Genomic DNA, 27691 nt, shown 5'->3' on the forward strand with positions numbered 1-27691 from the left:
CAAGGTTATCTCTGTTGGGCAGAGGGTGGGGGGATGGGGGGGGGGTTGACTTATAAGAACTTTTTAATCCAGACCACAGTAAAGCTAAACAACTCTTGTGTCATGTGACACGACATGACCGCCTGTAGTAGTTGGTATACAGCTGGTAAATTGAAGTAAAGAAACAATCACAGGCATGTTAAAGTTATGGTATTCCCAGAAAATACATTCCCAGTACTGCTGATGTGATCTGTACACATTTTTGACCGTCCCTAGACTTCCATAAGTTTAGGAAAAACCATTACAATGAAACTAGTTTGATATTTTAGTGCAATATTTAAAGAAATCCACCAAAGTCATTGTACAAAATATGTGTCATGATGCTTTTTACCTTGTGGTTACAGTTTTATATCAAATATATCTGGACAGATACTCAGAAGTCAAAACATACGTCTTTTTGCATGTTTTGTTCAGTTTGAAATGTGTATTTGCATTCCATTCTGTGACTTTGATTGCATCTGTGCAAAACCTACAGATAAAAACGTTAGATGTAAATGCAAGAATTGTGCATTATTGTCATTCCGTGTCGTTGCATTTTCAGCATATCATGCACAAACATATCTTGGTCACAATCTTGACACCAACAACGATTTGCATTTATGTCATGAATGAATGAATTTTTCATAAAGTGGTAAGTTTTGGAAGGATGTGAAATGACAAGCATAACCAGTACTGCTTGTGTTCCTTAAATAGATAATTTATATTGACATACTTTACAGTATGATGCACTTCTATCCACCAGTGCCAACAATATGCAGAAGCAAGTGGAGATCAGAATGCATGAGAGTCATCTGGACCCTCCTCCACCACCTGAAAAGTCCATGTGTGAAGGCTTCTGTGACAAAATCATGAAGAATCTGTTACTTACGCTCACAGTTCTTGGCAAGTTACAGTACTTTTTAGTTACACATTTTTATTTGTTTGTGTTGTGCTTTAGTTTTTATAGGTGAAGGTAGCTTCCATGTGTCAGTTTGCTAATGAAAGAAAGCTTGTTACTGTTTTAAAAAAATATTCATGTATATGATAATTATAATTACCTAAAAGCTTTTACATGATAATGCAACTGTCATGCCCTTGGACTGTCTGTGTGTGTTTTTCTCCCCATGTGCTCTGCGTGACCCAGTTTCTGTCTCTAGTTGATTGTGTTATTAGGTTCAGGTGTTTCTTTACCCTCGTTAGCGTTTGTACTTAAATTGTAGTCTGGGTCCCCTGTCTGGTATTGTATGCCTGAATGTCTCTCCTTGAGGTACTACTGTATAATACATGTACTGTATCAATCTTATCGACATATATTTCTAAGTTTATATCATGCGTATGTACAATTTTGCCAACATTCTAATTTACAATCGTTTATATATGCCTAGCACATAGCATTTTAGCATGCCTAGAGGAAAAAATGTATTCTGTTTTTATATATATAGCGCTTTATATATATATTCTAAGCTATAAAAAGTGTACATATTTTACATGCATGTATCAGAGTACACTCAAATGCTGAGTGGATTATTTTAAATAAATCTCCTACACACTGGAATTTTTATAGGCATATTCTGTTCTGTGATTGTTATACCTCACAAAAGGTTCAGTATTATTTATCAGTGAAATGTCCCATTCCTGTGTCAAGCCGTGCAGACTGCACTGGGGGGGGGGGGGGGGGGGGGGTTAATCAGGGCTTCCACTATGTACATTAGCCTAAGTAGTGGCGAGTCTGGCGACCCGGCCTGCCGTTCCTTAAATGTGTACTAAGCGATTTTTGAAACTAGCTTTTGACTGTAGTGTCTGACAAAGTCCCAAAACACACCTGTAGCCAATCAGCAGTAAGGGGGCGTGTGTTGTCCTGATAGCGAGAAGAGAGCGCTCAATTTGAGTGCACAGGACGCATATTACATTACATTTAGTCATTTAGCAGACGCTTTTATTCAAAATTAGCATATTAGCAGATCGACTGTAGATTGAGAGAGATGACAGATAAAAAAAGAGGAAAATATCAGAGAAACAAAACATTAAAAAGAAGGGTTACAATCAGGCAAGAGGTAGGACCCACGTAAATATCGGAACAGCTTTCCAGCAGAGGAGAGAAACTCAAGGAGTGGGAAGGGCTCGAATTGGATGCCGAGGTTGCTTTGTTTCTTTTTGATAGGTGAGTAACGTTGATTTTGCTTTGTTTCACAAAACTTATCCGTGTAGGCTTTTTTTTTTGTGTGTAATCCTCACTTGTTTCCAACCAGATGACCCAACGGTAGTTGCTCGCATTTCAGCCTATCTGAGTGACATTTCTAGCTGGATGAATGACCATCATCTTCAGCTAAACCTTACTAAGACTGAACTGCTGGTGGTTCCAGCTAACCCATCGTTTCATCACAACTTCTCTATACAGCTGGGTTCATCAACCATAACTCCTTCCAGGACAGCCAGAAACTTAGGAGTTGTGATGGATCATCAGTTAAGCTTCACAGACCATATTGCTACAACAACCCGGTCCTGTCGATTTGCCTTATACAACATTAGGAAGATTAGACCCTTCCTGTCAGAGCAAGCCACCCAACTTCTTGTCCAAGCTCTTGTTCTCTCCAGACTGGACTATTGTAATGCTCTCCTGGTGGGCCTTCCTGCATGTACTATTAAGCCTCTGCAACTGATCCAGAATGCAGCAGCGAGAGTTGACTTCAATGAGCCAAAAAAAGCTCACGTTACTCCTCTCCTCATCAGGTTACACTGGCTACCAGTAGCCGCTTGCATCAAATTCAAGGTACTGATGCTTGCCTACAAGGAGACCACTGGCACGGCACCAACATACCTAAACTCACTAGTTCAAACTTATGCGCCCTCCAGAAGCTTGCGCTCTGCAAGTGAACGACGCCTTGTGGTGCCATCCTAAAGAGGTTCAAAATCACTCTCACTGACCTTTTCCTGGACTGTGCCCGGCTGGTGGAATGACCTCCCGATCTCAATTCAAACAGCTGAGTCTTTACTCATTTTCAAAAAACATCTAAAGACTCATCTTTTTCGCCAGCACTTAACCAACTAATACTAGTACTTACCTTTTTTCTTTTCTTGTCTATCATATTCGTAAAAAAAAAAACAAAAAAAACCTTGCTACGTGTTCTGTACTAGACTAACTGAGACTTGTCATGGCACTTGTATACCGGTTGTTGTTCTCTTGTTGATCTGATTGCTTCTGTTGTTCTCATTTGTAAGTCGCTTTGGATAAAAGCGTCTGCTAAATGATTAAATGTAAATTTATATGTTTCCGCGATCGTCGTTGCCATGGCTGCGTATGTACATGTGGGGCTAAGATTTCAAAATAGGGGCGAGGTAGCACGGTGTCCGAGAGAGCTCAACGTGCTGCAACTTCACAAAACACATTCAAACAGAAAAAGCACCAGGAAATTAAGAAAACAACTTCATCAGTTTGACAGCACATGTGCTGCTAATACTTGCAACACAACGAAATACAAAACAAGCTGCAAATGCTCACAACACAAACAAACGAGCTGCAAATATTCAACACAAACAAAATTACCCCAACAAAATGAAAATTAACTTTTTTTTGGCATATTGATTACCATTTGTATAACCACAGTTGTACAAATACCATGATAAACTATGGTTAGAGTAGTAAATCCATGGGTAATTTGTGCATTATTACAGTGACCATTTTTTGTTTGATGTTTCGACGTTTACGTTCTCTTGTGTGTGTATGTGCTACGACTCCTGACCCTGGGGTCCTATGAGGAGCTGGTAGCTGCCTCAATTGTGCCTGTGATCATATACAGGTGCATCTCAAAAAATTTTAATATCATGGAAAAGTTCTTTATTTTTTGTAATTTAATTCAAAAAAGCAAACTTTCTTATATTCTAGATTCATTGCACACAAACTGAAATATTTCAAGAGTTTTTTTTGTTTTAATTCTAATGGTTACAACTTGCAGTTTAGAAAAAATAAAAATTCAGTATCTCAAAAAATTATATTTTCTCAAAGAAAGGTTTAATTATGCACTCGATACTTGTTTGGGACTCCTTTTGCATGAATTACTGCTTCAATGCGGCGTGGCATGGAGGCGATCAGCCTGTGGCACTGCTGAGGCATTATTGAAGCCAAAGTTGCTTTGATAGCAGCCTTCAGCTCCTCTGTATTGTTTGTCAGATGTTACTTCTCTTCCTCTTCGCAATACCCCATAAATTCTCTGTGAGGTTCAGGTCAGGCATGTTGGCTGGCCAATCAAGCACAGTAATATCATGGTCATCAAACCACTTGGAAGCGGTTTTGGCACTGTGGGCAGGTGCTAAAGTCCTGCTGCAAAATGAAATCAGCATCTCCATAATGCTTGTCAGCAGATGGAAGCATAAAGTGCTCCAAAATCTCCTGGAAGATGGCTGCATTGACTTTGGACTTGATTAAACACAATGAACCAACACCCGCAGACATCACGGCAGCCCAAATCATCAATGACTTCAGAAACTTCACACTGGACTTTGGATTATGTGCCTCTCAGTGTGCCAGACCTTGATTTCCAAATGAAATGCTAAATTTACTTTAATCTGAAAAGAAGACTATGGACCACTGAGCAACATTTTCTTTTTACCCCAGGTGAAATGCTTCTGACGTTTGTTCTGGTTCAGGAGTGGCTTGGTTCTAGGAATGTGACAGCTGTAGCCCTTTTCCTGAAGACGTCCGAGCATGGTGACTCTTGATGCGCTGACTCCTGCTTCAGTCCACTCCTCGTGTAGCTCTCCCAAGTTCTTGAATCGGCTTTTCCTGACAATCTTCCCAAGGCTTTGGTCCTCCTTGTAGCTTGTGCTCCTTTTGCTATCACACTTTTTCCTTCCAGTCAACTTTCTATGAATATATTTCGATACAGCACTCTGTGAACAGCCAGCCCTTTCAGCAATGACCTTCTGTGGTTTACCCTCCTCGTGGAGGGTGTCGATGATCGTCTTCTGCACAACTGTCAAGTCAGTAGTCTTTCCCATAATTGTGGTTAAATGTTTTAAACTATACCCAAAAGGTACCCAGTATTTATACTCAAAATTAATCAAACTAATCAATCTCAAATGGAATATTCTATTTTTTTGAGATACTGAATTTTTAATTTTCCTAAGCTGTAAGTCATAACCATCAGAATTAAAGCAAAAAAAAGCTTTTTTGAATTAAATTACAAAAAATAAAGACCTTTTCTATGATATTCAAATTTTTTTAGATGCACCTGTACTATCATCTATGACTGAGCTGATGATTTTTCTGGACTGAAAAAATTTGACTGCTGGACAGCTTGGTCCCCCCCAGTTAAATAATCATATCTGCACCCCTGCCTGTACCCTGATGTTCACTGTGATTCTCTTTCTCTGTTCCAGGTGTGATCACTGGTTCAGTAGCCGGTATTCTACTGCGTTACGCATCACCACTCCCCGCTGATGTTATAATGGTCATTGCCTTCCCAGGTGACATTCTTATGAGGATGTTAAAAATGGTGATTTTGCCTCTGATCATTTCAAGTTTGATCACAGGTAATATTATAAGCTTTGCTTAAACATCTCCAAACAATGCTATCAACACAAAACAATAATAATTTTTTGCATCAACAATGCCAGACAATAAATAATCCAGTTCAGTTCAATTCAAGTTTATTAAATTTTATTTACAAATCGTTGCAAAGCAGCTTTACAGGAAATTTCAGTTTCTACATTATATTTAGTAGCAGATTATTAGTGGTGGCTATGGCAGAAATGTACAGTAAGAATCATGCAGTTAGTTACAAATTACACGTAATCAAACAGACGGTGAACACAATTAACTGCAATTATTATATGTTGCAATTAAACTTTGCAGTTGTGATTAAGCAAAATTTTGTAGTTTTATATGTTGTTCCAGGGTTAGCATCATCTCTTCTCAGGTGTTCGGTCACCTCAGATCTTTGTAAGGATTGGATCCAGACTGAAACTTGTGTAATTCCTAGTGGCAGAAACAGAGGAACAAATAGAGATGAAATAAATAAAATAAAATAAAAATCAGATGCAGAAATAACACCTGCAATGACCTCAGAGTCGAAGTTATAACCACAGTGTTATAGCTGTGAGATAAAACTGTGGGATAACTACAGAAATAGTAATTTTGTAATGATTAAGCCATTGTTTGTCCTTTCAACCTTTTCTTTGTCATCCAGTAGAAGATAAAAAAGCTTGCCTTTCAAATTTAGGGTGGATCAGTTTCAACACCTCATCAGCATAACATGTCTAAACGTGTTACCAAAAATGAAATGCAATTAGAAATTCAAAACGTTTCAAATTTATTACTCATTCAGTAATCACAGCAATGATTATTAAACTTAACCCTGAGAAATAAATTTGTAACTTTCAGTGCACAGTTATAGTTTGAAAAAGAAAGAGTAATGCTGCCTTGAGAAAATGCAATGATATTTAATGTAGTTTAAATGCAATTCTGTTCTTTATTTTTTAGGATTAGCAGGGTTGGATGCCAAGTCCAGTGGTCGTCTGGGCACAAGGGCCATGGTGTATTACATGTCTACCACCATCATCGCAGCTGTGTTGGGGGTGATCTTGGTGCTCCTCATCCACCCTGGTAACCCCAAACTGAAGGCAAACCTGGGCGAGGGCAAAAAGAACGACGAAGTGTCTAGTTTAGATGCCTTCTTTGATCTCATCAGAAATCTGTTTCCAGAAAATCTCGTTCAGGCTTGTTTTCAACAGGTGTGTACGTCCAACATGCTTTTGATTTCAGATAATTTCATCTATTTAATCTTAACCATACCTTCACTTCTGTTGATCTTTCATCTGTAAATTTTGAATAGTCTTTCATTAGTATTTCATTAACAGTTCTTATATCTCTTTATGTAGATCCAGACAGTTACTAACAAGGTAGAAGTAGCTCCTCCTCCAAATCCAACTCGGTTTGGACGAAATGCTACCAAGGGGGCAGCAAAATATGTAATCAAGAAGTCTCTTCAATTTAAGAGTGGCATGAATGTTTTAGGTAATAAATGGTTTTGATCACATGGTATATGCGTGAAGCTGTCATTTATGTTCTCAAATTAACATCAACAAGGCAATGTGTGTCTCTGTAGGTCTCATTGGATTCTTTGTGGCGTTCGGGATTTGCATGGGAAAGATGGGAGAAAGGGCCAAGCTGATGCTTGAGTTCTTCAACGTTCTCAACGAGATCGTTATGAGGCTTGTTGGCATGATCATGTGGTCAGCTGTTATTATTGATGATTTAATGACTAGAGTAAAATTTTTATATGTACACTACTATAAGGTTTGGGGTCGGAAAGAAAATATTGTAAAAAGAATGCTCACCAAGGTTAGGCTGTTAAATGTAATGTGTCTTTGCTGAATGAAAGTATTATTATTATTATTATTATTATTATTACTGACTCTTACTGAACCCAAACTTTTGAACAGTAGTGTAATGATGGTGACTTTAACAGTTTAACTGCTTTTAACTGTACTGAACTGTCTGATTAACCTGTTAGTTGACTTTGCTCCATGTCTCTGTCTTGTATCAGGTATTCCCCCATTGGTATTGCATGTCTGATCTGTGGGAAGATCATTTCAATTAATGATTTGGAAGTGGTGGCCAAGCAGCTGGGAATGTACATGGTCACTGTTATCATTGGACTCATTATTCACGGAGCCATGTTCCTTCCTTTAATATATTTTGTTATTGTTCGGAAAAACCCATTCACATTCTTCATGGGAGTTTTCCAGGCATGGGTCACCGCTTTAGGAACAGCTTCGAGGTAAAAGAAAACAACAATAATTGTACCTTGATTTTTGTAAACCTTTGAGAATTAGGACACCTACCTAGTTAAATAAAAGGAAGGCAGTGGTTTAATTTGGCTTGTTTGGAAGTTGAGTTATGAATAATGACAAGAATGGGTTCTGAAATCTTGATATGTGTCTTTTGCAGTGCTGGGACATTACCTGTTACTTTCCGCTGTCTGGAGGAAAATCTGGGCATTGACAAGAGAGTGACTCGATTTGTGTTACCTGTTGGAGCAACGATCAACATGGATGGCACAGCACTTTATGAGGCCGTAGCAGCCATCTTTATTGCCCAGATGAACGGAATAGAACTTGATCCTGGTCAGATCGTGACAGTTAGGTAAGAGCAGTGTCTGGAGAGAGAAATGAATATAAACTTCACAAAAATGTTATTCTGGTGGCATGTACCTGCTGATTCACTGTAGGCGGCTGCCTGTACCTATATAAAGTTAAAGGAAGAGTCCGAAAAAAGAAAATTCAGTAATTATTTCCTCATCCTCACATTGTTCAAAACTTCTTTAGTGCTATTTTTTTCTGTTTATCAAAAACAGAAGAATCTTTACACAGTTTTTTCTACACAATGACATTTCAGTAGTGATCATGTCTTCAAAAAAGCAATAGAGAAGAAGTCCATATGATTGTTCTGTATCCTGGGTACATCTGGATCATTGAGTCAGGAAAAAACAGTACAATCTGATTTATGAAATATATTAACTGGTTCATAGAAAAGTGATTTATTTTATGAATTGGACTGATCTGATTCTTAAGTTCAGCTCTTTGACTCATTGGATCAGGTAGCAGCTGCTAACAACTGATTAGCATGAATGAATATCAGTAAATGTTAAACATAATGGAAAGTAGCAGGTTAAACATAAAAACATGAAGGCACACCTCATTTTTGCCATCTACATTTTGAGACAACAAAGGCTGCTATTTCATTTCTTTCTACCTCAGTATTTTTACACAGAAAAGTGTTTGTTTTCCATCAGTAAGAAAACTGCAGTTTGTTTCTTAAAGGGGTCATATGATGCGATTTTACATTTTTCCTTTCTCTTTGGAGTGTTACAAGCTCTTGGTGCATGAAGAAGATCTGTAAAGTTGTAAAGGCTAAAGTCTCAAATCCAAAGAGATATTCTTTATAAAAGTTAAAAGTCAACCACTCCTGCCTAAAACGTCTCATTCTATTACGATTCCACATGTCTACGTCACGATGTGGGAAGATTTGCATAACGCTGCCCAAATGTTCACGCAAAGAAAGAAGGCGGAACTTTTATTCTTGCTGTTGACTCCAGCGCCATGTCATGGAGATGCGGTGTGTTTCTTTGTGAAAACGATACTACTTTGAAGGACACAACTAGAATTCAGTGGTTAAATTGTATTTACAACACTGTTCCAAAACAGTTCAAACCATATATTCAGATGTGAGCAGTGCATTTTATGGAGGACTGTTTCCTGATCCTGGGAGAGTAGACTACAATGCTGGCTATTCTGACTCACAGTCTTTAAGTACGTTTTCATATTTAAAGGATTTGCCACTGATGATTCAAACATGAGTTTTAAGCAGTGTAGAGTAGCACTTGTTTGTCATTTCTCCGATCACAAATGCAGACATGGTTTTATGTTTATGCGGCGCTATGCAACGCAATGCATAAAAAGACAGTATAAGTCAGAGGTTCTCAATTCCAGTCCTCGCATCCCCCCTGCTCTGCGCATTTTGTATGTTTCTCTTATCGCTTCAGACATTTGTTCTATTCGAACGTAAGTGCCCTGCGAAGTGGACATCACAGGATATTCTGCCAGGATTCCAGTTCGAAGCGAATGTATATGTTCCATCAAAGTGCATTGAAGTGTGCAAGACGTGAATTTAAATTGTATATATTTACAGAGGTATATGATGTCACACTTGTCCTTTGTACACAGTTTGCACAGCACAAATCCATGAATAAAAGTTCCGAAGTGAATTAAACTTCAGTATATTTCCCCTGCTCAGGGAATAGGTAGCAGTTAACACTGAGTGGGGACCATGTCAATGGGAACACAGTTCATGCACGGAGCTCACTTCTAACGAGCTGGTTTTCTGGATCAGGTGTGTTAACAATGAGAGACATGCAAAATATGCAGAGCTGGGGGGCGCGAGGACTGGAATTGAGAACTGTTGGTATTGTCATTATGATTGTAATTACGTTCCCACTGGATGCAACAAATGCTTTGTTTATAATGGGTTTTAATGTTTTTGGCTCGGCGCTATATGCTTGAGGTATTCGGCCAATCACAACGCACTGGATAGCCAGCCAATCAGAGCACACCTCGCTTTTCAGAACGATGAGCTTTGTTTCAGAAAGGCGGGGCATAGAGGAGAAACAATAATGTACAGTATGTGGAAAATAATGTTTTTTTATAATTATTATTTAAAACGCATAAACCCATTTCATTACACCAAATACACAAAATAATGTTCTTTTTAGCAACATCATATGACCCCTCTAAGAGCTGTTCTCTTTTTTTATTTATTATTTTATTTTTTTGTGAATTTTCAGTAAATATCAGTAAACAAAGAATTAAATTTCAATGTGTTTGTCATATAAAATTGTTATATTGTTTAAGAAGACTTGAAAATATAGTATTATTTCTAGCTTGATAGATATGGTCACTATGAACTGTTGATACTCATTGAAAGTTCTCTTTCTCAGTTCTACAGAAAAACCAAATCACAGCAAATGGTTTTGGACTGAGATTAGGGTAAATAAATAATAATAATAAATTAGACATTTTTAGCAAACTATTATTTGTTTGAAACAAAACATTGATAAAATCACATTACACCATTTTCAAAGGAAGAATAAGAGTCATGTGATGAAGTATTCTTAAAGTTTGCAGCTAATCTTATCAAATCAAATAATTACGTTTTGTTTGTAGCCTTACAGCAACTCTCGCTAGTGTAGGAGCCGCCAGTATTCCCAGTGCTGGTCTGGTGACGATGCTTCTGATCTTGACAGCTGTGGGACTACCGACTCAAGACATCAGTTTACTGGTAGCAGTCGACTGGCTACTGTAAGTTAAACCAATCTCTCTCTGCTAATGTAAATCTCATGGTATGTTTATCCATTTGCTTTGCATGTTAGAACAAGCCCTTTTAGAGTTGGCATTTAGAGTTGTTTAGCCTTGAGAGATGTGGCACCTTTCTTTGTTTCTTTCTGCTTTATCAAAAAGGGACCGTTTCCGAACATCAGTCAATGTCGTTGGTGACTCGTACGGGGCTGGAATCGTGTACCACCTCTCCAAAGATGAGCTTGACATGTTTGATGCACAGCAGATAAGGCCAGAAGACTTTGAGATGGCCAAGACACAATCCTTTTTTGAGAATAACTCTAACCACGGTGTATATGCATCTCACAACTCCTATCAGCCGGTCCAAATAGATGACTGCAAGGTACATTTTGCTCTCACAGACATAGAAACCTGTATGTAGATGCTTTTATTTATTTCCCAGACATTGTATGTACCATTGTGATTTTTTTTTTTATTTTTGTATTTTTTGGTCATTGCTGATGTGAATGCATAAGACATTAAACAGAATGAAGGAATAAATAAATATGTTTTATTTATTTGTTCTGGTACTTGGTGAAATAGCAGTTTTTGTACAGACTTTGTATATCCATATCAGTATCTGGACATCCTCAATTTGGCAATTACACACATGTGCACAGTAAATCCTTCAAATGTTTGTATAGTACTAATGCCAAGATGCCTTTGGCTGCTCTCGAATTAAAAAAAAAAAAGAAGAAAGTGAAACAAAGCAGTGCATTAAGGCACACCTCAATTTTGCCATCTACATTTTGAGACAACAAAGGCTGCTATTTCATTTCTTTCAACCTCAGTGTTTTTAAGCTTGACATAAAAGTGTTTGTTTTCCATCAGTAAGAGAACTGCAGTTATTTTCTTTCTTTTTTTTAAGTTTTAAGCCTCTTTTTGACCCTGTGTTTCACAAATGCATAGGTCTGTGTGGTAGCAAGCATGGCACTTTTTCATAAACCCTTTAGAAGATTGGCAGAGATTCACTGTAATTAGTTAAAACAAGTATTTTTTATTTACATTCATAACAATTCAAATGATTTTCTCTATCTGTATTCAGTCTTTCAGCATTCTGTAAGGAATCCTGCTGCAGCTAATTATTATCTGTCTTGTGGTGGGTACATTTCTATGAATTTGGATATAAATTATTCTGTTAAAATGTCAAAATACCTGGATTCTCTGCTCCAAAACATAAACAGTTTAGTTAGCAGCGGTTAATGCATTTTGACTGTGCCTTGGTAAAACAGTTAGTTGTCCCTGATAATTGCTTTCAGGTAACCTTGGCCTCAAATGGCTCCCCTGCGGACTTCTCACTTGTTGAGGAGGAACCATGGATGCGCGAGTAACACAGCACACAGATCCAGCTCCGCCTTATCCTGAGCCCCACAAGCTTATCCTTTCTGGTGAAAACCAAATGCTAATTTTGTACATATAAACAGTCAGAAGTTACCACAGAACTTTCATATGCACAAGCAATGACTTTTGAATGACAATCTCAGTACATTTGTTACACAAAGGGAAGAGAACGTAGCTCGAAGTAGTGGGTTGTTCAGTCAGGCTGCATATTATTTACACTCAAGGATTACGATAGTTAGAATTCTAGGCCTTGGGTTAGAAGAGCAATCTGAAATCTGCTGCCTTAAGGCTACCGCATAGAAGGATCACAGTGGTTTTCCAGCCCCAGATCGACCCTAGAGCACTACTAGTGGCAGGAGGAGAGAAGTGCAGCTTGTTTGCTGAAGATAACTTTGACTGGCTTGGCTTAGGTGGATTAACCCTTGATTGCGGTACTCCAGATCAGCCTCTTATAAGAGCTTACCAATGTAATTAGAGGTTCTGAAATAGTGGTTTGCCTCCAAATGCTGCCACTTATTTTTAGATGCTGCCCGACGTAAATGTCACGTCAGCAATTACAGAGCAATCAGACATGAAGTATGACATTGAGTCGCTTGACGTTATCTGCAAGGACTGTTAATATCCTGCATAGTGGACTGAATAGTTTGCATTCAAACATTAATAAGTCTCCATGCGTGTTTATGTTTGAGGAAAGGGACTTGCATGTGTGTAGGTTTTGTATGTATCTGTCTGCTTAGTTAAGTTATCGATTAATTTATGTATTTATTTGTTAAGTTACAATCTTGCCTTGAAGATATCAACTGCAAACTGCAGACAGAAGACTTTATGATATTAATATTAAATTCAATCCCGTTTTCTTGGATCTTAGACCACTAATAGTGTTTGATTCTCTGAGAAGCCTTCTTGGATACTCAGATATTAAGTCCAGTTGAATGGATTTTGTATTTACTCTGATAAGAGAGGCCCTCGGGTTATTTGGTGCTCAGGTTGTTAGCATGTAACGGAAAAGAGATGACAGAACTGAGATCTATCATTACATTTGCACCATTTATTTGGTAGTCTGTAATAGCAACACGATCAGCTTTCCTCTTTTGCACCAGAATCTTAAAATGTTTTCATTAAAGTGCCTCCTTGCACTTTCTGTACATATATATAAATACACATATGTATGCTGTCATATTTTAGATGTATTTTTCATGCAAATTAAAGTGTAGTGTTAATTTTTGCCTATTGTTTTATAAAACAACGGCAATTCATGTATTCATTTCAGTATTTTACTAATTAGAGCGTAACAGGTTGTCTTAAATAGTTATTGCTATCATATACTGTACAAGTCACATGAAACAGGTGGCTGTGAAACATTGACTGATGAGTAAAAATGTATGTATATGAATGTAAGCATATTTTTCACTGTTACAGTTCATGGTGATATTGTGTATTGTTAAACATTTTGGTAGGAATAATGACACTAGGGGGAAAAGTTAAATTACTAATCATTATAAACCAGGCTTGCTATGGATTTAATAGCCTTGTAGAGTGCAGAGATCTTGAGGATGTATCTTGAGGAAATGATACACAACCTAGATACAGTATCTATAATGTAAAAGTGTGCACTGTTGGAATATCTGTTCAGGCAGGGCCTGACACATCTTTAGAGGTACAGTGATGTATGTAAACAAATATTGAATGACCATCCTGCTCTTTTTATTTGTGCAGCCCTGTTTGGTTTCAAAGACATTGTATTACTTGTCTACCAAACTTGATTTTGCATCCACTTTTTAAATTTGTCTTTTTCCTCTATTTTTCTATGAAACACTTGTAACAAATTGTAAATAAAGGCAATGCTTCTTGTCTCAGTGGTGTTTCTTTTTCTTTCTTTCTTTCTTTCTTTCTTTTGCTTTCTATCGCTTTCTTTCTTTCTTTCTTTCTAATATGTAGTAATCAGAACATTCAGTTATATTTATCATGTGATTTAACATCTCATTCATGCATTTTTACATCCAGCTACTGCTAAAAACATTCAAAAACAAACATGCACTGTTCAAATTTCATATGTTTTATTGAAAGACTCATCCCACATAAAGGTGCTCTAAGAGCTGACAAAAATACATATTTATGGGTAATTTTATAAATGGAAAGATTTACTTTTGCCTCATTACATTACAAACTGCATAAGGTTCCTCTATTTATAAAAGACGGGGCAATGTCTCACATTCAAAAATGCATCATATCTCACACAGTACATAGTACTTACGAACAGATGAAAACCAGAATAAAATGTTTTCTCACCATATCATTATTAACCATCAGTCATTAAGAGATAATAAGCATTTTCTATTATTGGAGAAAAAAATAATACTTTACATTAGAAAAGAAATGTGAAATACAAGAATCTTTTCTTTCAATTCTGAAGCAAAATACAACAACAACAACAACAACAACAACAACAACAAAAAAAGAATGCAAACTGCACCAGAAATCTGACTCTGAGCAGAAATAAAAACCATCACTAGTGCAAATAAAAAGTACAGAAGAATTCAAACCTGTTAATACACTGTGTTAAAACATTACATTAAATACTCTTTCTCATGCTCATCCTGACAGGTAGCACTAATGTCATCCGTTTTACCATTCAGCTTCGCAACACTCATCAGTGCCACTACCTCCTGCTCTTTTTCTGACAGTGGCAGTGTTTCTGTTTTACTGTAGTCTTTGTTTTGCACTTCAGTTGTGATGTTTCTGCTCTGTCTCGGTCCGTACCACCTAGGTAAAGAGTTACATTCAGTAAACTGAAGCTGGACTCCAAAGGCTGAATGTGACGAATTAAATTAATAATAATAAAAAAAAAACGTACTTGTCTCTTGTAGCAATCGCAGCAAGTATGCATACTATGGCTCCAACAACAACACAGAATGCAAAGATTATCAGCCAAGCTGTAGAAGGGAGAAAATGTTAAATCGACAGATTTACATTATGTCAGTTGAATGAAAAGTCAAGAAACTGATGGCATCTGCAGTGCTGTCACAAGAACTTACTAGATGGTCCCTCATCTTTTTGAATGGGTGATGGAGGTTGATTGGATTCTTCGCCATTCCCTGTGTCTGCAAAAGATACATTTGTAAAAAGACTTGATGACTTAAAATTCTGTATTATGCATTAAAATAAACATTTTCATTAAGAGATAAAACAAATACTTTATGTACCACATGATGATATTCAGTGTTGGAGAGTAACTAGTTACATGTAACAGAGTTACGTAATTTATTAAATAAATTTAATTGTGATAAGTTACAGTTATACTGAGGGAAAAAAAAGTGTAATTAAATTAGGGTTACTTATGAAAATGCTAACGATTATAAAGGGGGTTACATCTGAATTTTTTCCACACACAAACACACACACAAACACATATCGATTTAATTCACTTTTTTCATAAATTACATCGACTGCTCTAAAATATGAGACACTAATGTTTCAGGAGTTTAGGACACAGAATAGGATACATGCTTATTCGATAACTGCTTTATTTCCTATTTGGGTTTATGTATATGCTTTATTTTTTTAGATTAACAGTTGACTGTTTTTCCGAGGCATTGTTAGATGCCAGTTTTTTTCTGTCATAGCTATGCAAATATTTGATTTCAAAACCAGTATCATAACTATGTCTTGTTATGGAATTGAAATCTGTTTTTAACCGTAGAATGAACTCAAAGTAAAAAAAAAAAAAAAAAAAAAAGAGGTTCTATTTGTGATTTTGTAGTGGCTGTGCTTTAAATAAAATTATTACATGGCTCTGTGAAATGCTTCATTCTGATTGGTCAGTCATGACATTTAAAGTTATGTTATTCCCCGATAACAACTGGTAAAAGCTAATATCAGAGTCTTATCCGGGTAACTTAAAGGGATACTCCACCCCAAAATGAAAATTTTGTCATTAATCACTTACCCTCATGAGGTTCCAAACCCATAAAAGCTCAGTTCATTTGTCGTTATGCTCTTTTGTGTCATCCGCACCATAAGGATACGCTGTTTTATTTTAAATCAAAGCTAAATACACATAGAAACAGCGCATCCTTTTGGGCTGATGACACAGAAGAGCATACACAGCATAAGGTGATATGGAGAGACACAGAGGAGACTATTGACAAAGGAATTATTGAATAAAGTCGTTATTTTTGTTTTCTTCGTTTACAAAAAGTGTTCCCGTCACTTCATATAACCCAGATTGCATGTCTGATGGCAGATGCAGTATTCTGAAGACGACTTTTATACCTTTTCTGGACCTTTACATTTATCATTTATTTGGCAGTCTCAAGCCTCCCGGTTTTCATCCAAAATATCTTAAATTGTGTTCCGAAGACGAACGGAGCTTTTACGGGTTTGGAACGACATGGGGGTAAGTGATTAATGACAAAATTTTCATTTTGGGGTGGAGTATCCCTTTAAGTCAGCGCTATATGCTTGCTAGCACCAGTTTTTCTTGGTGGAAGCTTTGCATTTGGTTAACTAATAAAATATTCAAACTCAGTTCAGAATTATGTGTACAGTTATTTAATGCTGTCATCCTGGTATCGCCGACTCGCTCTCTTATTTCATACAACCACAGCTGCTGCCATTTTGCAACGATTGTTTTGTACACTGTAATGGATTATAAGATAACTAAAAAATTGGTAATATTTTAAAACAGTTTCAACTTAAATAACTTTTATCGCCTTAATTATTTATGTGGTGAAATGTTGTGTAATAAGTGGCATGACTGCACCGTATCCCTTAAATGTCCGTCTAGTTTGAACTTGCCATTTTCTAGCAACTGCTTTCTTCATGGAAGCTCTGCATTCAAATATTTCAACTCAGTCTCACCTAATATTACATTTCCAATGCAACCTTCCCATCACTGATGATATTAAACATTAATATTAATTAAAACATAGCTTATTTGTGTAACTATCATCAACTATCCTATGGAAGCAAGTTTTTGGCTTAGACTAAAAAAGGTAATTGTGAGATTGTTTAAGTATAGTCATATTGTGACATTCGAAGTCAAATTGTGAAATATAAAGTCAGAATTATGAAAAACATCATTGTGTGATAGGAAGTTGCATTTTTTTATTTTTTTTTTTTGAAGAGGAAGGCTTCCATAGAAGCCAGGCACATGTCTTCTACACAGTTGTTTCACTGACACTATGTTGGCCTTTATGATCCACAGCCAACCCAACAATATCCAGTATATAAGGGTCAGGATTTGTAAGGATATTTACCTATAGCAATGAAATCCAAATTTCGCCTTTTTGCATCATTTATTTTCTCCTTGTTGTTTTGCATGGGTGTCCCCTCAACTGCCTCTGACGTAATTGCCGTCATTGTGACTTGATTTGGCTTAGAAACTTTCAAAACGGTCTCATTCATTCCTGATCCACTGCCCTCTGTATCTGGGAACAAAATACTGGAGGTAACAGAGGATGTGTTCTTCCTAAAACGGGGCTTGCTTGTAGGGCCTTTGCTGTCTTCACTGTGTGTTGTTGTAGAGAGTTCCTCCAAAGCAGGCATAGATGAGGGTTTCAGAAAAGAAGTTTCTCTTTTTACTCTTCCCATGATCTCTTCCAAATCTACTAGAAAGCCTTCAGTCTCGACCTCCGTAAGGATGTCTTCATGTGATTTTTCACCTTTGCAAGAAAACAGATAAAAGGATTACTGGCAAAAAGTTTAAATAGGTTAATGATAAATCAGTGTTTTGCATTTCTGTGCTGATACCAAAGCAAAATAAAAGAGTGGTATGTCGAGTTAAACCACACAGATACTTTGCTTCGTTGGTACAGACTGAATGGTTAAACGAGAAACAATAATGAACAAGAAATCATTTCCTGAGTATTCAAACAAAATCAGTAACTTTTTTGTTCCTCCTTCATTGTTGTATTGCAGGTGTGTAAAAATGTGTGAGGTCACAGAGATATGACTAATGCTTTGGATTAGGTGTGGTTGGATAATGAACAATGAAGTGTATGTCTGCTGCATGTCTTAATTCTTCACAATACACACCCCTCGACTCAAAAGGTAAAGTTAATGCACCAATAGTCTAAGCCATTTAAGGCAAAACGTCTGCAATGATATCAAAATCTCATTCTAGGTACTGGAGGGAACAACAGAGGGAACTTACTTGCTTTGGCTGTGTTTCCATTGGTTAAGCCCTCAGAGTTAGATTTACCATTACCATCACAGTTCAGTGATGCATCTTTGTAGAAGGGAAATAAAAAGTCAGTAAGACAAAACCTGTTTGGAGCATGTTTGTCTTTATAGTGTTTGTCAGTAAGATACCTCTGTTTCTATATACTCTCACCTGATGGGTTAAAGCAGTAGACATCAGAAAGATAATCTGCTGCTTCGGGACGGAAGGTGATCTCGGTGGAACTTGAGTCACAATTTGGACCATTAAAGTGTGGGAGGAACATGACATTTTGTCCATCTATCCAGCCGTATCTAAACAAAGGTGTGGGATTCATTTAAAAAATTAAGTACTGCCATTAGGTGATATCAAAAGAAGTACATTTATGTCTGAACATGTTATTTAGCTTTAGGCTAAGTCTATTGTAATCAGCTCGCTTCTTTACCTGCATGTTCTCAAGTCTTTTTTATAAGCTTCATTGACCTGTTCATGTGTTGCGAGTTTGTAACCTAAACTCTGACACAATTCCAAAGCCTGTTGGAAAGTTAGAGAGTAACGACTGGTTCCCTCAACATGGAAAACACTGGCAAAGCTGCATCTGCCACTGGAACCTGGCAAAAGAGAAACTAATGTGAATATTCAAAGTCAGAAATCTTAATTTATTTATTAATTGTTTCCCATGTGCAATCACACTAATGATTAGTTTGTAAATGAAGGCCAGATGTGTGTGTGACGGATGAGCAATTTAGCATCATGTATCATTAGATAAATCTCTTAATGAGTCATTGCATGTGCAGACGTGAGCACATCTGTAACACATCTAGGCCAACTGTAATCCACTGACTTTGTAAATGACCGCTCGTTTTTGTCTCAGAATAACACGTTTAGACCAGCATATGGTTTTAAGGACTTCAATTAGTGGAACAAGTGATAAATAGTGCACAGGAGAGGGAATAAGTGAGTTTAATGGGACTAGAAATCAGGTACTAGATGGATTGACATCCAAATACATTACTAAAAAGCAAAATTATGCTTAAAGCAAGAAAAATATTCAAACAAAATTAGTTGATTTATTTTTTTTATTATTATCTTGCATCATTTTGTATCATGATTTAAGAAAGATTAGATATTTGCACTGAAAAACAAGACAAAAATACTGAGTAAGAAAATCATTTTTGCAATGAAGTTAAAGATAGGAGAGATTAGGAGATTAAACAACTCTTGAGAGAGAGAAGAAAAAAAATTATATGTACTATAAATTTAACAATCCATGGGCTGTATTACAGAAAGACCATTACTCTGGCGTGCTATCTTATCTGTAGCCATACTTAGATCAGTTAAAACCTGTCAGATCTTAATTCCATTTATAAAGATATAAAGTTTATGTAATACAGCCTCAGGCCTTTATCTTAAACCATAACATTTAAAATGTATCTACAAAGGACATCATCAATGTGCTAAAAGTAAATGAGAAAAGACAAAAAAACTTAATTCACATTCAGCTGCTCCCACTTTTGCAGTCATCTAAGAGCCACGTAAAGTTAATCTTTAATAAGACGAATAGTTTAATACCACTGTTAAATGCAATTTCTAGCAAATCTCAATAATGTACTTTACAATGATGCGTCAATTCACTTGTATCATTTACACTGATTACTAGTGGAAATGTGCGGGAACATTTTCTTTTCCTCTAAGGCTGACGACTTTGAAGTCTCCCAGATAACAGCATAGGTAAGATTAATGGTGGGGTTTTACCATAGCCTTTGTTGTGAAAAGCAAAAAGTCTCACTACTATAGTCATATCAGTATCACAAGTATGACCTCATCTTGCAATTGTAAATGTGTCTTGACCAAGACTAAACAGTATGTGAGCCACCCACCACCAAAGACACCTCTGAGATAAATAAGTAACACATTCACCATCACTCACCCTGAACCGGGGCTGCCTGAAGTAGAGCTGGTGATCCAGTAGCAAATACTACAAGTAACAAACTCCACATGTTCAGTGCTGTGTCATGTACTAGACAAAGGGAAGTACTGTATACCTGTTTGTTGGCCCTTAACCGGTATGGTTCTTACAATGCTTTGATTCTCTTCTAGTCTTTGTAATTTTCTGAACCCTCTAGAGATGTACCTCGCCTCTTTTATATGCTCAGACTAAAGTACTTGGTGACACACTCTGAGCAATGATGGGTGGTGCTATGAAGAACACACCCTCGTCACTGTCTCCCACACTTCCTTTCTATCTGCGTCTGTGCAGCCAGCATTAACATGCCAGACGCCTTTGCATAATCCACTTCAGAGAAAACCACAGTTCTGGTGAATCTCATGGAGTTACAGAGATCAGTTTGTTTATGTGTGCTGCAATTTTAGTATTGCTGTAAGTACGTGTTGTAATTTTGTACTGTACTTGTTAGTGCACTATTTGCACTGATCTAAATAAAATTATTCATGTGTTCACTTACAGAACATTGTGTAAAATACTGGACCAACGTTATATTAAGTGCCTTTAACTACTATGTACTAAGTAATAAATTAATAATTCGATGCAATTAACTAAATAATTTTTTATGTTTACTTATAACATGTTCATATTTAGTAAGATATACACTGTATATGCATGGGTAGTTCTATAATTTAAGGTACATTTCATGTCATTGATGGAATTATGTTATGAAATGTATTTTATCAAAGAAGAATACTGCATATATTTTAAGCACTTGATTCTTTAATTGGCTTGAATTGTCTTTATGTCTCTTAAAATTTTTTGCACCGGCAAAATAATGTTCAAAATAATGAATGAAAAAATGTTTACTTTTTAAAATCTAAAGACCTCAGAAAAATAGATTAAAATTCAAATGTGTTAACCAAATACCAAATATCCCCCTAAAAACAAACAAACAAACAACAACAACAAAAAAAAATTCTGTGGTGGACATTAATGAAAGAACGTTTAAGGGGAGACACTGCAGGCAAAAACTGAGTTTTTTCATGCACCTGTGAATATTTAGATTTTGGGCTTTTTGGCTTTTCATAAAGTGTTTTTTCAGACTTATGGAAAGAAAACATCCAAAAGACACTGTTAAGTGTTTCTTTTACAGCACTTTATCTATTTGTGTCAATAGATTTCAATTACAATACATATTTTTAAAGGCCGTTTTCTCAAAATGAGTTTTTTCTCCAACTCTGAGCCATATATCTCCACTTCAGTGGCACTTACACACACTAAACTTTACAATTGTATTCCTGTCTATATTCTGAAGGTTTTTACAGAGGGATTTGTTCATATATAATTTTCTTGATTAATATACAACATTTTATTCCCCAAAAAATGGTGAAAATATATTGTTTTCTAGCTGTTCAAAGTATTTTCTGAATTATGGAGTGACAAAAAGAGATACCCAGAATTCCTTCTGTAAAAACATTGGACTCTAATATGTCAAAAAAATTAAACAAGAATTTTGAAACTGACTTCATCCTGTGTTCAGATTTTTGTACTAGAAATGTATGCAAATTAGCGCATATTTCATTAAATAATGCTTCATTTGCATATTTAAACATAACATTTTAGAAAACTTGTAATACAAAAAATGTTTGTCAATGCAATTATCAATGTAATCAAACAACTTGGTAAGTAAGGTGATAACTATTAGTTAATTTTTTTTCCCCTATTCACCTGCAGTGTCTCGCCTTAAAAAAAAAATGAACGTTTTTTTTTTTTTTTTTTTTAATATATGTTTGGCCTACAATGACTTATTTTCAAGGAGTTTACTAATATCCTGTCAACTATGTTGGGTACATTATTATAGTTTGCGATTTCCTTATGATTTGAATTCAAATAAATAGGTTAACCTACTCAAGAAAATAATATTTGGTTGGCTAGACAAGGCCTTCCACTGAAATGAGCCAACTATATCTGTCACCTCATATAATACAAGTAGGCTACATACTAAAGGCACCTAATATAAAGCAGAAACAAAATACTATATAATATATGTTTATGTTTGATAAATGTATAGTATTGCTCTTCTCAAGATGAAAATGTGAGCAGTGGGAGTAAATAGCCTAGTTTGCGGTGAGGAGGGTGGCCTCAGGTATTATGGTGAGTCATTGCAAACATTGCTGTGGTGTGGCTGACTCAGGTGTGTGAAAAAAGGCCTCGCCCTCATGTGTGCTGATACACGTTCACTTCCTGATTCAAGAGCGGGAAAAAAGTGAAGGTGGCTGGTAGGAGGTTATCACTTTTTTTTTTCTCATGTTGGATCTTGTGGATATTAAATGGAACTCAAGAATAACTTGTTTTAACATTTTACCTATGAAGCTTATCAGAAGTATCACGAGTCTCTTGATTCAATTCAGTCTATGACATTGGAACATATTGACAAAGGGGGAAACTTTTTTTTTTTATCATTCCAGGATATGAAGGATATTTATTTTTCTGGAGTTATCATTAGGCTACATTATAAGTTAATGACAGCTCAGGAGCTGCATAATTTTGCAAATGGCCAATATCATAAATGTGCTTTTGTGGCAGAATAGGATTAATAAAGTCCCGTTCTTGGGCTCAGTGTTAAGGAACTACAAGTCAGGATATAGTCTGTGCAGTCATGTATTTACAAAAACACACTAATTTCCTTACTATATTTCTAAACACACAAAGTTCACAAAATGGGTTTCATAACAAAAGTGGAACTAAGACCATATAAACAATTCATATATCTAAATATAAACCAACAACCTGTTTTATTGAAATATTATGTGATGTTACACAGAAATTACAGCACTACAGTATACCCAGAAAGTGTAATCCATCAATTATAGCATGTAAGTAAGAAAATCCATGTCTAAGTGTAATGTAGTAAGTAACTGTATTACATTGTAATATTGTTTTCAACTTTAATAAAAGGTTTTATTTATTTATTTTATTTTTTTCATGCACACAGCTGCACTAAAACAATGCATCAGGCTAGATACACAAGATTATTTTACTGGATACTGCAAAGCGCAAAAGTACAAGGTGTATCATTGCGTGACATCACAATGATATAACATTGTCATACTGGAATACTAGTGATTGTCCAATAAAGCAATTGTGTTAATCCCTACAAGGACAGTAAAGGCTAAAATTCTTGACACTGTGAGGACATAAATCATGTTTTTTTAATGTATAAACACAAAAGGTTTTCTGTAAGATCCGGGAATCTCTCACATAATGATATTATATATAATATCCTGGAAATTGAACAAGAGAGAGCGAAATCCTGTTTCCAGGGAAATAGTGATGCTGTAACAAATGTCCACAGAATGGCATGTTTAAGAACCCATGTGCAGTTTATTTAATACAATGTGAACAAATACAAGCAAGAACAGACTTAACTGAAAAACACTCACTGATAGTGAGGTTGCATACCTCTAATACACAACAAACCAATGTAGCAAACAATAGGGTTTAGATACAAAACTATGGGAAACACATGGCAGAAAGCAAACAATGATGAAAAAGAACTAATGAACAGGAACCAATGAACAAACAGAACAGAAAACCACATAACAGGATTATGAACCAATGAGAACATGACACATATAGCAAAGGAACCACATGGCATAATCGCAAGATGGGGTAAAGGAGTCAAATGACCAACAACACACCCGACAAACACCCAGATAAGTTACCCCCCCCCCCCACAACTCAAAATAAATCAAAAAGTCTAGGAGGGTGGTGGAGCAGAGGCAGACAAGGGGGAGGGATGGAGGGCCAAAGGATCAGGTGGAACTGACAAAGAGAGCACAGAGAGGTTAGTAATAGCTCCTGTGGTCATAACAGGACAGACAGGAAGTTCAAGAATGGCCTTTTTGACAAGACAGGCACTTGTCAAAAGACAGGCAAGGCAGGACAACCATTGTGGTTAAAACAGGACAGGCAGGAAGATCAAGGATGACTTCTGTGGTCAAGACAGGACACTCAGCTGGCGCCAACACAGAACTGAGCTCTGGAGCTTGAGCAAGCTCTGAAACAGACTCATGAGCCATTTCTCAATACGAAGTACGCAAAGTTTGGACTTGTGTCCTTGGTAGTTCAGACTTCGCAAGATCAACTCGGGAGTGTGAACTCCAGAGGATGGTAGGCCACAAGTCCAGTAATTATACAAATGGAACAGCAGTATACTTGATAACGTCAGTCAACGCATACACGCATTACAATAAAACGAAATTTTACCTTATGTTTAACCACTACAGAGACATCAGAGCCAGCAGGAAATATCAGAAGGACTAGCCAAGGTGAGGTGCTGTCGGTGGAATACATGAGCACTGAGCACCCGGTGATCGCCTGGAGCTCATGTCTCTGAATGTCAGGAGTCTACTGTGTCAGAGCGAAGAGCATGGAGACCAAGGAGATTTCTTTACAATTTTTAATGAATTCAATAGCAGGATCACAGGGGAGGCAGGAGACAAACGTAGCACACACTATGGAAGTACAAAATGACGTTAACACTGGAGAAAGGAAACCAGGAACAGACACACTATATACACAAGACTAAACGAACGTAATTGACGAGAGACACCTAAACCAAATGACTAATCAAACAAGAGGGAGAAACTGGGTCACGGGGAGCACATGTGGAGAAAGCACAACAAAACAGGAACATAGGTCTGACACTGAAATTGGCAATGTACATTTTCAAATAGGTGCTATATTTATAAATAAACCACAGATTTGGGTTTTAAACAACTACATTCTCACCTGAAATACTCTTAGAACTGTATTTTATGACATTAATATTTTAAAAATTATGTGGGTTTTCTCCTCCGCCATTAACGCTAATTGAACAGTACTTGGTGTGGCAAGTATCCAGAGGGCAGATCAGTATCGCCCTGGAAACTCTACTCCTTCACTAATCACCAACGTCGAACACCTGAGCGTGATGGCCAGCGCACCTGGAGCTCAATCGGGAGAGCTTTAAAAGCCAGGAGGAAAACCACACCAGTGGAGTTACATACTCTCTGGATGACAGACTAATGTGTGTTTCCTCTCCACTCTTGCAGAGACCGAATGAGCCCCTGGCCACTCACTGTGCTTCACAGACGATCACGGACACTATCACTATTGAGAACCAGAGCACCTTCACAAAACCCTGTATTACCATTTCTCTGTTTAAATAAATCACCCTCCAGGGTTTTTCTGTTAAACTCCATCTACTGTGTCCGTGTTCTCATTCACCCCGCTACATATGGTGGAGAATTGAGACACATGAAAGTTAATGCCAGGTTTCTCTCCTCTCTGCTTCCATACCTGTAGATATACCGCTCTCTCTCTTTCTCACCAATGATGGAAGAGATCATTCAGCAGGAATATACTGACCAGGCAATTGAGCATCTATAGGCCAGTGTGGCGGTGCGTGTCCTCTTCCCGGACGCCACCAGCACAGCGCACCAATGCCTACTAAGGTTAATGGATGACGATGATGTTGAGGCCTACCTCCATACATTTGAGGTCATCGCTACCTGGGAGGGCTGGATGAAAGAAGAGTGGGCTCGTATCATTGCACCGAGTGGGCTTGTGGACAAGCTGCTCCAGGCCCTACTGAGATCAATGCGATGCTCGGTCATTATGAGGAATCCCATCAACATCGCCCAGCTGATGGAGGCAGTGGAGTAGGCCGAAGTATCACTTGCCTGTGATGCATGGCCACACATAGAGAAGACGGCTCTCCCCGTCACCTGCGTCCATGGGGATACACAGTACATCCCTGCATGCACGGTTCACATCTCTGCAGAGCCCACGACCTGGCCAGTGGAGGTCGGCATCGTCCAGGATCTCTCTGTTCCGCTGTTATTGGGAAGAGATTTGCCGGGGTTTGACCAGCTGCAGACCACGGCTGTGATGCCGACCATCACCTCCCGCAAACACCAAAGAAGGAGATGCCAGGGGCCGACCACCAGACAGCCCATCCTACTGGCCACTAGCAGCAAGGGGGAGGGTGAGTCTCAACCTGCCAATTTACCCAATATTTTTGCTGATGTGTACCAACAGGTTACTGCTGGGGGGTTGTTTGGCCGCGTACAGCAGGTAGACGAGCACCTCCACAACTGCTGGGAATAGGTCCTAATTGGTTCCCAATGCCACATCCCCTCCCTCACTTTTTCATTAAAAATGGCCTGCTGTACTGTGTCGGAGGGAGGAAAAACTGCTACTAGTGGTCCCGAGTACCAAGATGGAGGCGGTCATCGAGCTGGCACACTCCCATACAATGGCTGAACATCTGGGAGCAGCAAATTCTATCCAGCAGATAAGAGATTGTTTTCACTGGCCAGGACTGGATGTGAAGGTGAAACGTTTCTGTCAAAGCTGCCCAACCTGCCAGCGTACGTCCCCACGCCGTCCTCCCCCCAACCCCTTAATACCATTGCCTATCCTTGAGGTGCCCTTTGAGCAGATTGGGATGGATCTGGTGGGCCCGTTGCTAAAGTCGGCCCGGGTCCACGAACACATCCTCATCATAGTCGACTATGCTACCCGATACACAGAGGACCCCTTTGCAAGGCGACCGCTAAGAAAATCTCAAAGGAGTTGTTTTTACTGTGCAGCCGGGTCGGCATCCCCAAAGAGATCCTGACTGACCAGGGAACCCCCTTCATACCCTGGCTCATGGCTGACCTCTGCCGGTTACTGCAGGTAAAGCAAATACGCACATCTCTCTATCATCTGCAGATGGACAGCTTGGTGGAAAGGTTCAACAAGACTCTTAAACAGATGCTGCAGTGTGTATTAGCCCAAGATAAATGCGATTGGGACCTCATGGTGCCCTATGTGCTGTTCAGGGTCTGGGGAATACCTCAGGCTTCCACCGGATTCACTCCTTTCGAGCTGCTGTTTGGGAGGCAACCACAAGGAGGAAAGACAGAATTCAGCACCCCCAGTTGCCACTGGCATTAATGGGTCCTACCGTTCGGGCTGCACGGGGCTCTCAGCGACTAATGGACACCCTCCTCTGGCCCCATCAAGCCTATGCAGCAGCATACCTGGATGATGTCATTATCCACTCGGAGAGCTGGAAAGCACTTCTGGATTGGTTGTGGAGGGTGCTGATGGAGTTGCGAAGGGCTGGCCTCACAGCCAACCCCAGGTAGTGTCACCTCGGACTGACAGAAGCCAAGTATCTGGGATATAGGATCGGAAGGGGACTCATCATGCCACAAGAAAAGAAAATCGAGGACGTCTGGAAGTTTCCCTGACCCACCAACAAGTCCCAGGTATGGGCTGTTCTGTGGTTGGCAGGCTAT

The 27691-nt window shown here is 38.0% G+C and overlaps 2 protein-coding genes across 3 annotated transcripts; one reads left to right on the forward strand and one right to left on the reverse strand.

The window, feature by feature from the left end:
- The first annotated feature begins 781 nt into the window (after positions 1-781).
- slc1a2a (solute carrier family 1 member 2a) lies at positions 782-13865 on the forward strand. Of its 2 annotated transcripts, none has more exons than XM_042728201.1 (10): positions 782-921; positions 5395-5547; positions 6497-6747; positions 6895-7030; positions 7122-7248; positions 7563-7796; positions 7967-8161; positions 10738-10872; positions 11032-11251; positions 12168-13865. In XM_042728201.1, exons 1-10 carry the CDS (start codon positions 792-794, stop codon positions 12237-12239), a joined length of 1653 nt encoding a protein of 550 aa, XP_042584135.1. In that variant the 5' UTR covers positions 782-791; the 3' UTR covers positions 12240-13865. The 2 variants fall into 2 exon arrangements, with proteins under 2 accessions (XP_042584135.1, XP_042584134.1); XM_042728200.1 differs by lacking the exon at positions 782-921 and adding an exon at positions 11954-12007 and having other exon boundaries at positions 5219-5547.
- A 424-nt stretch (positions 13866-14289) lies between these two features.
- Positions 14290-20547, reverse strand: LOC109046441 (CD44 antigen-like). The gene is made up of 8 exons (XM_042728203.1): positions 20340-20547; positions 18855-19020; positions 18584-18723; positions 18404-18478; positions 17508-17912; positions 15285-15350; positions 15104-15182; positions 14290-15012 (listed from the first exon to the last, which is right to left on the reverse strand). Exons 1-8 carry the CDS (start codon positions 20407-20409, stop codon positions 14817-14819), a joined length of 1197 nt encoding a protein of 398 aa, XP_042584137.1. The 5' UTR covers positions 20410-20547; the 3' UTR covers positions 14290-14816.
- Between the last annotated feature and the right edge of the window lie 7144 nt (positions 20548-27691).

Source organism: Cyprinus carpio, chromosome B7, assembly GCF_018340385.1.
Source record: "Cyprinus carpio isolate SPL01 chromosome B7, ASM1834038v1, whole genome shotgun sequence".
NCBI lineage: Eukaryota > Metazoa > Chordata > Actinopteri > Cypriniformes > Cyprinidae > Cyprinus > Cyprinus carpio.

Bases quoted from the DNA above. Each gene is read 5' to 3' on its own strand.
- slc1a2a (XM_042728201.1), top strand. From the start codon at position 792: ATGCAGAAGCAAGTGGAGATCAGAATGCATGAGAGTCATCTGGACCCT. The intron at 6,748-6,894 runs GTGTGTACGTCC...CTCTTTATGTAG, and splicing joins TTCAGGCTTGTTTTCAACAG to ATCCAGACAGTTACTAACAA. The intron at 10,873-11,031 runs GTAAGTTAAACC...TTTATCAAAAAG, and splicing joins GTAGCAGTCGACTGGCTACT to GGACCGTTTCCGAACATCAG.
- LOC109046441 (XM_042728203.1), bottom strand. From the start codon at position 20,409: ATGTGGAGTTTGTTACTTGTAGTATTTGCTACTGGATCACCAGCTCTA. The intron at 17,913-18,403 runs GTAAGTTCCCTC...TTTCTTGCAAAG, and splicing joins TGGAAACACAGCCAAAGCAA to GTGAAAAATCACATGAAGAC. The intron at 15,183-15,284 runs GTAAGTTCTTGT...TCCCTTCTACAG, and splicing joins AAAAGATGAGGGACCATCTA to CTTGGCTGATAATCTTTGCA.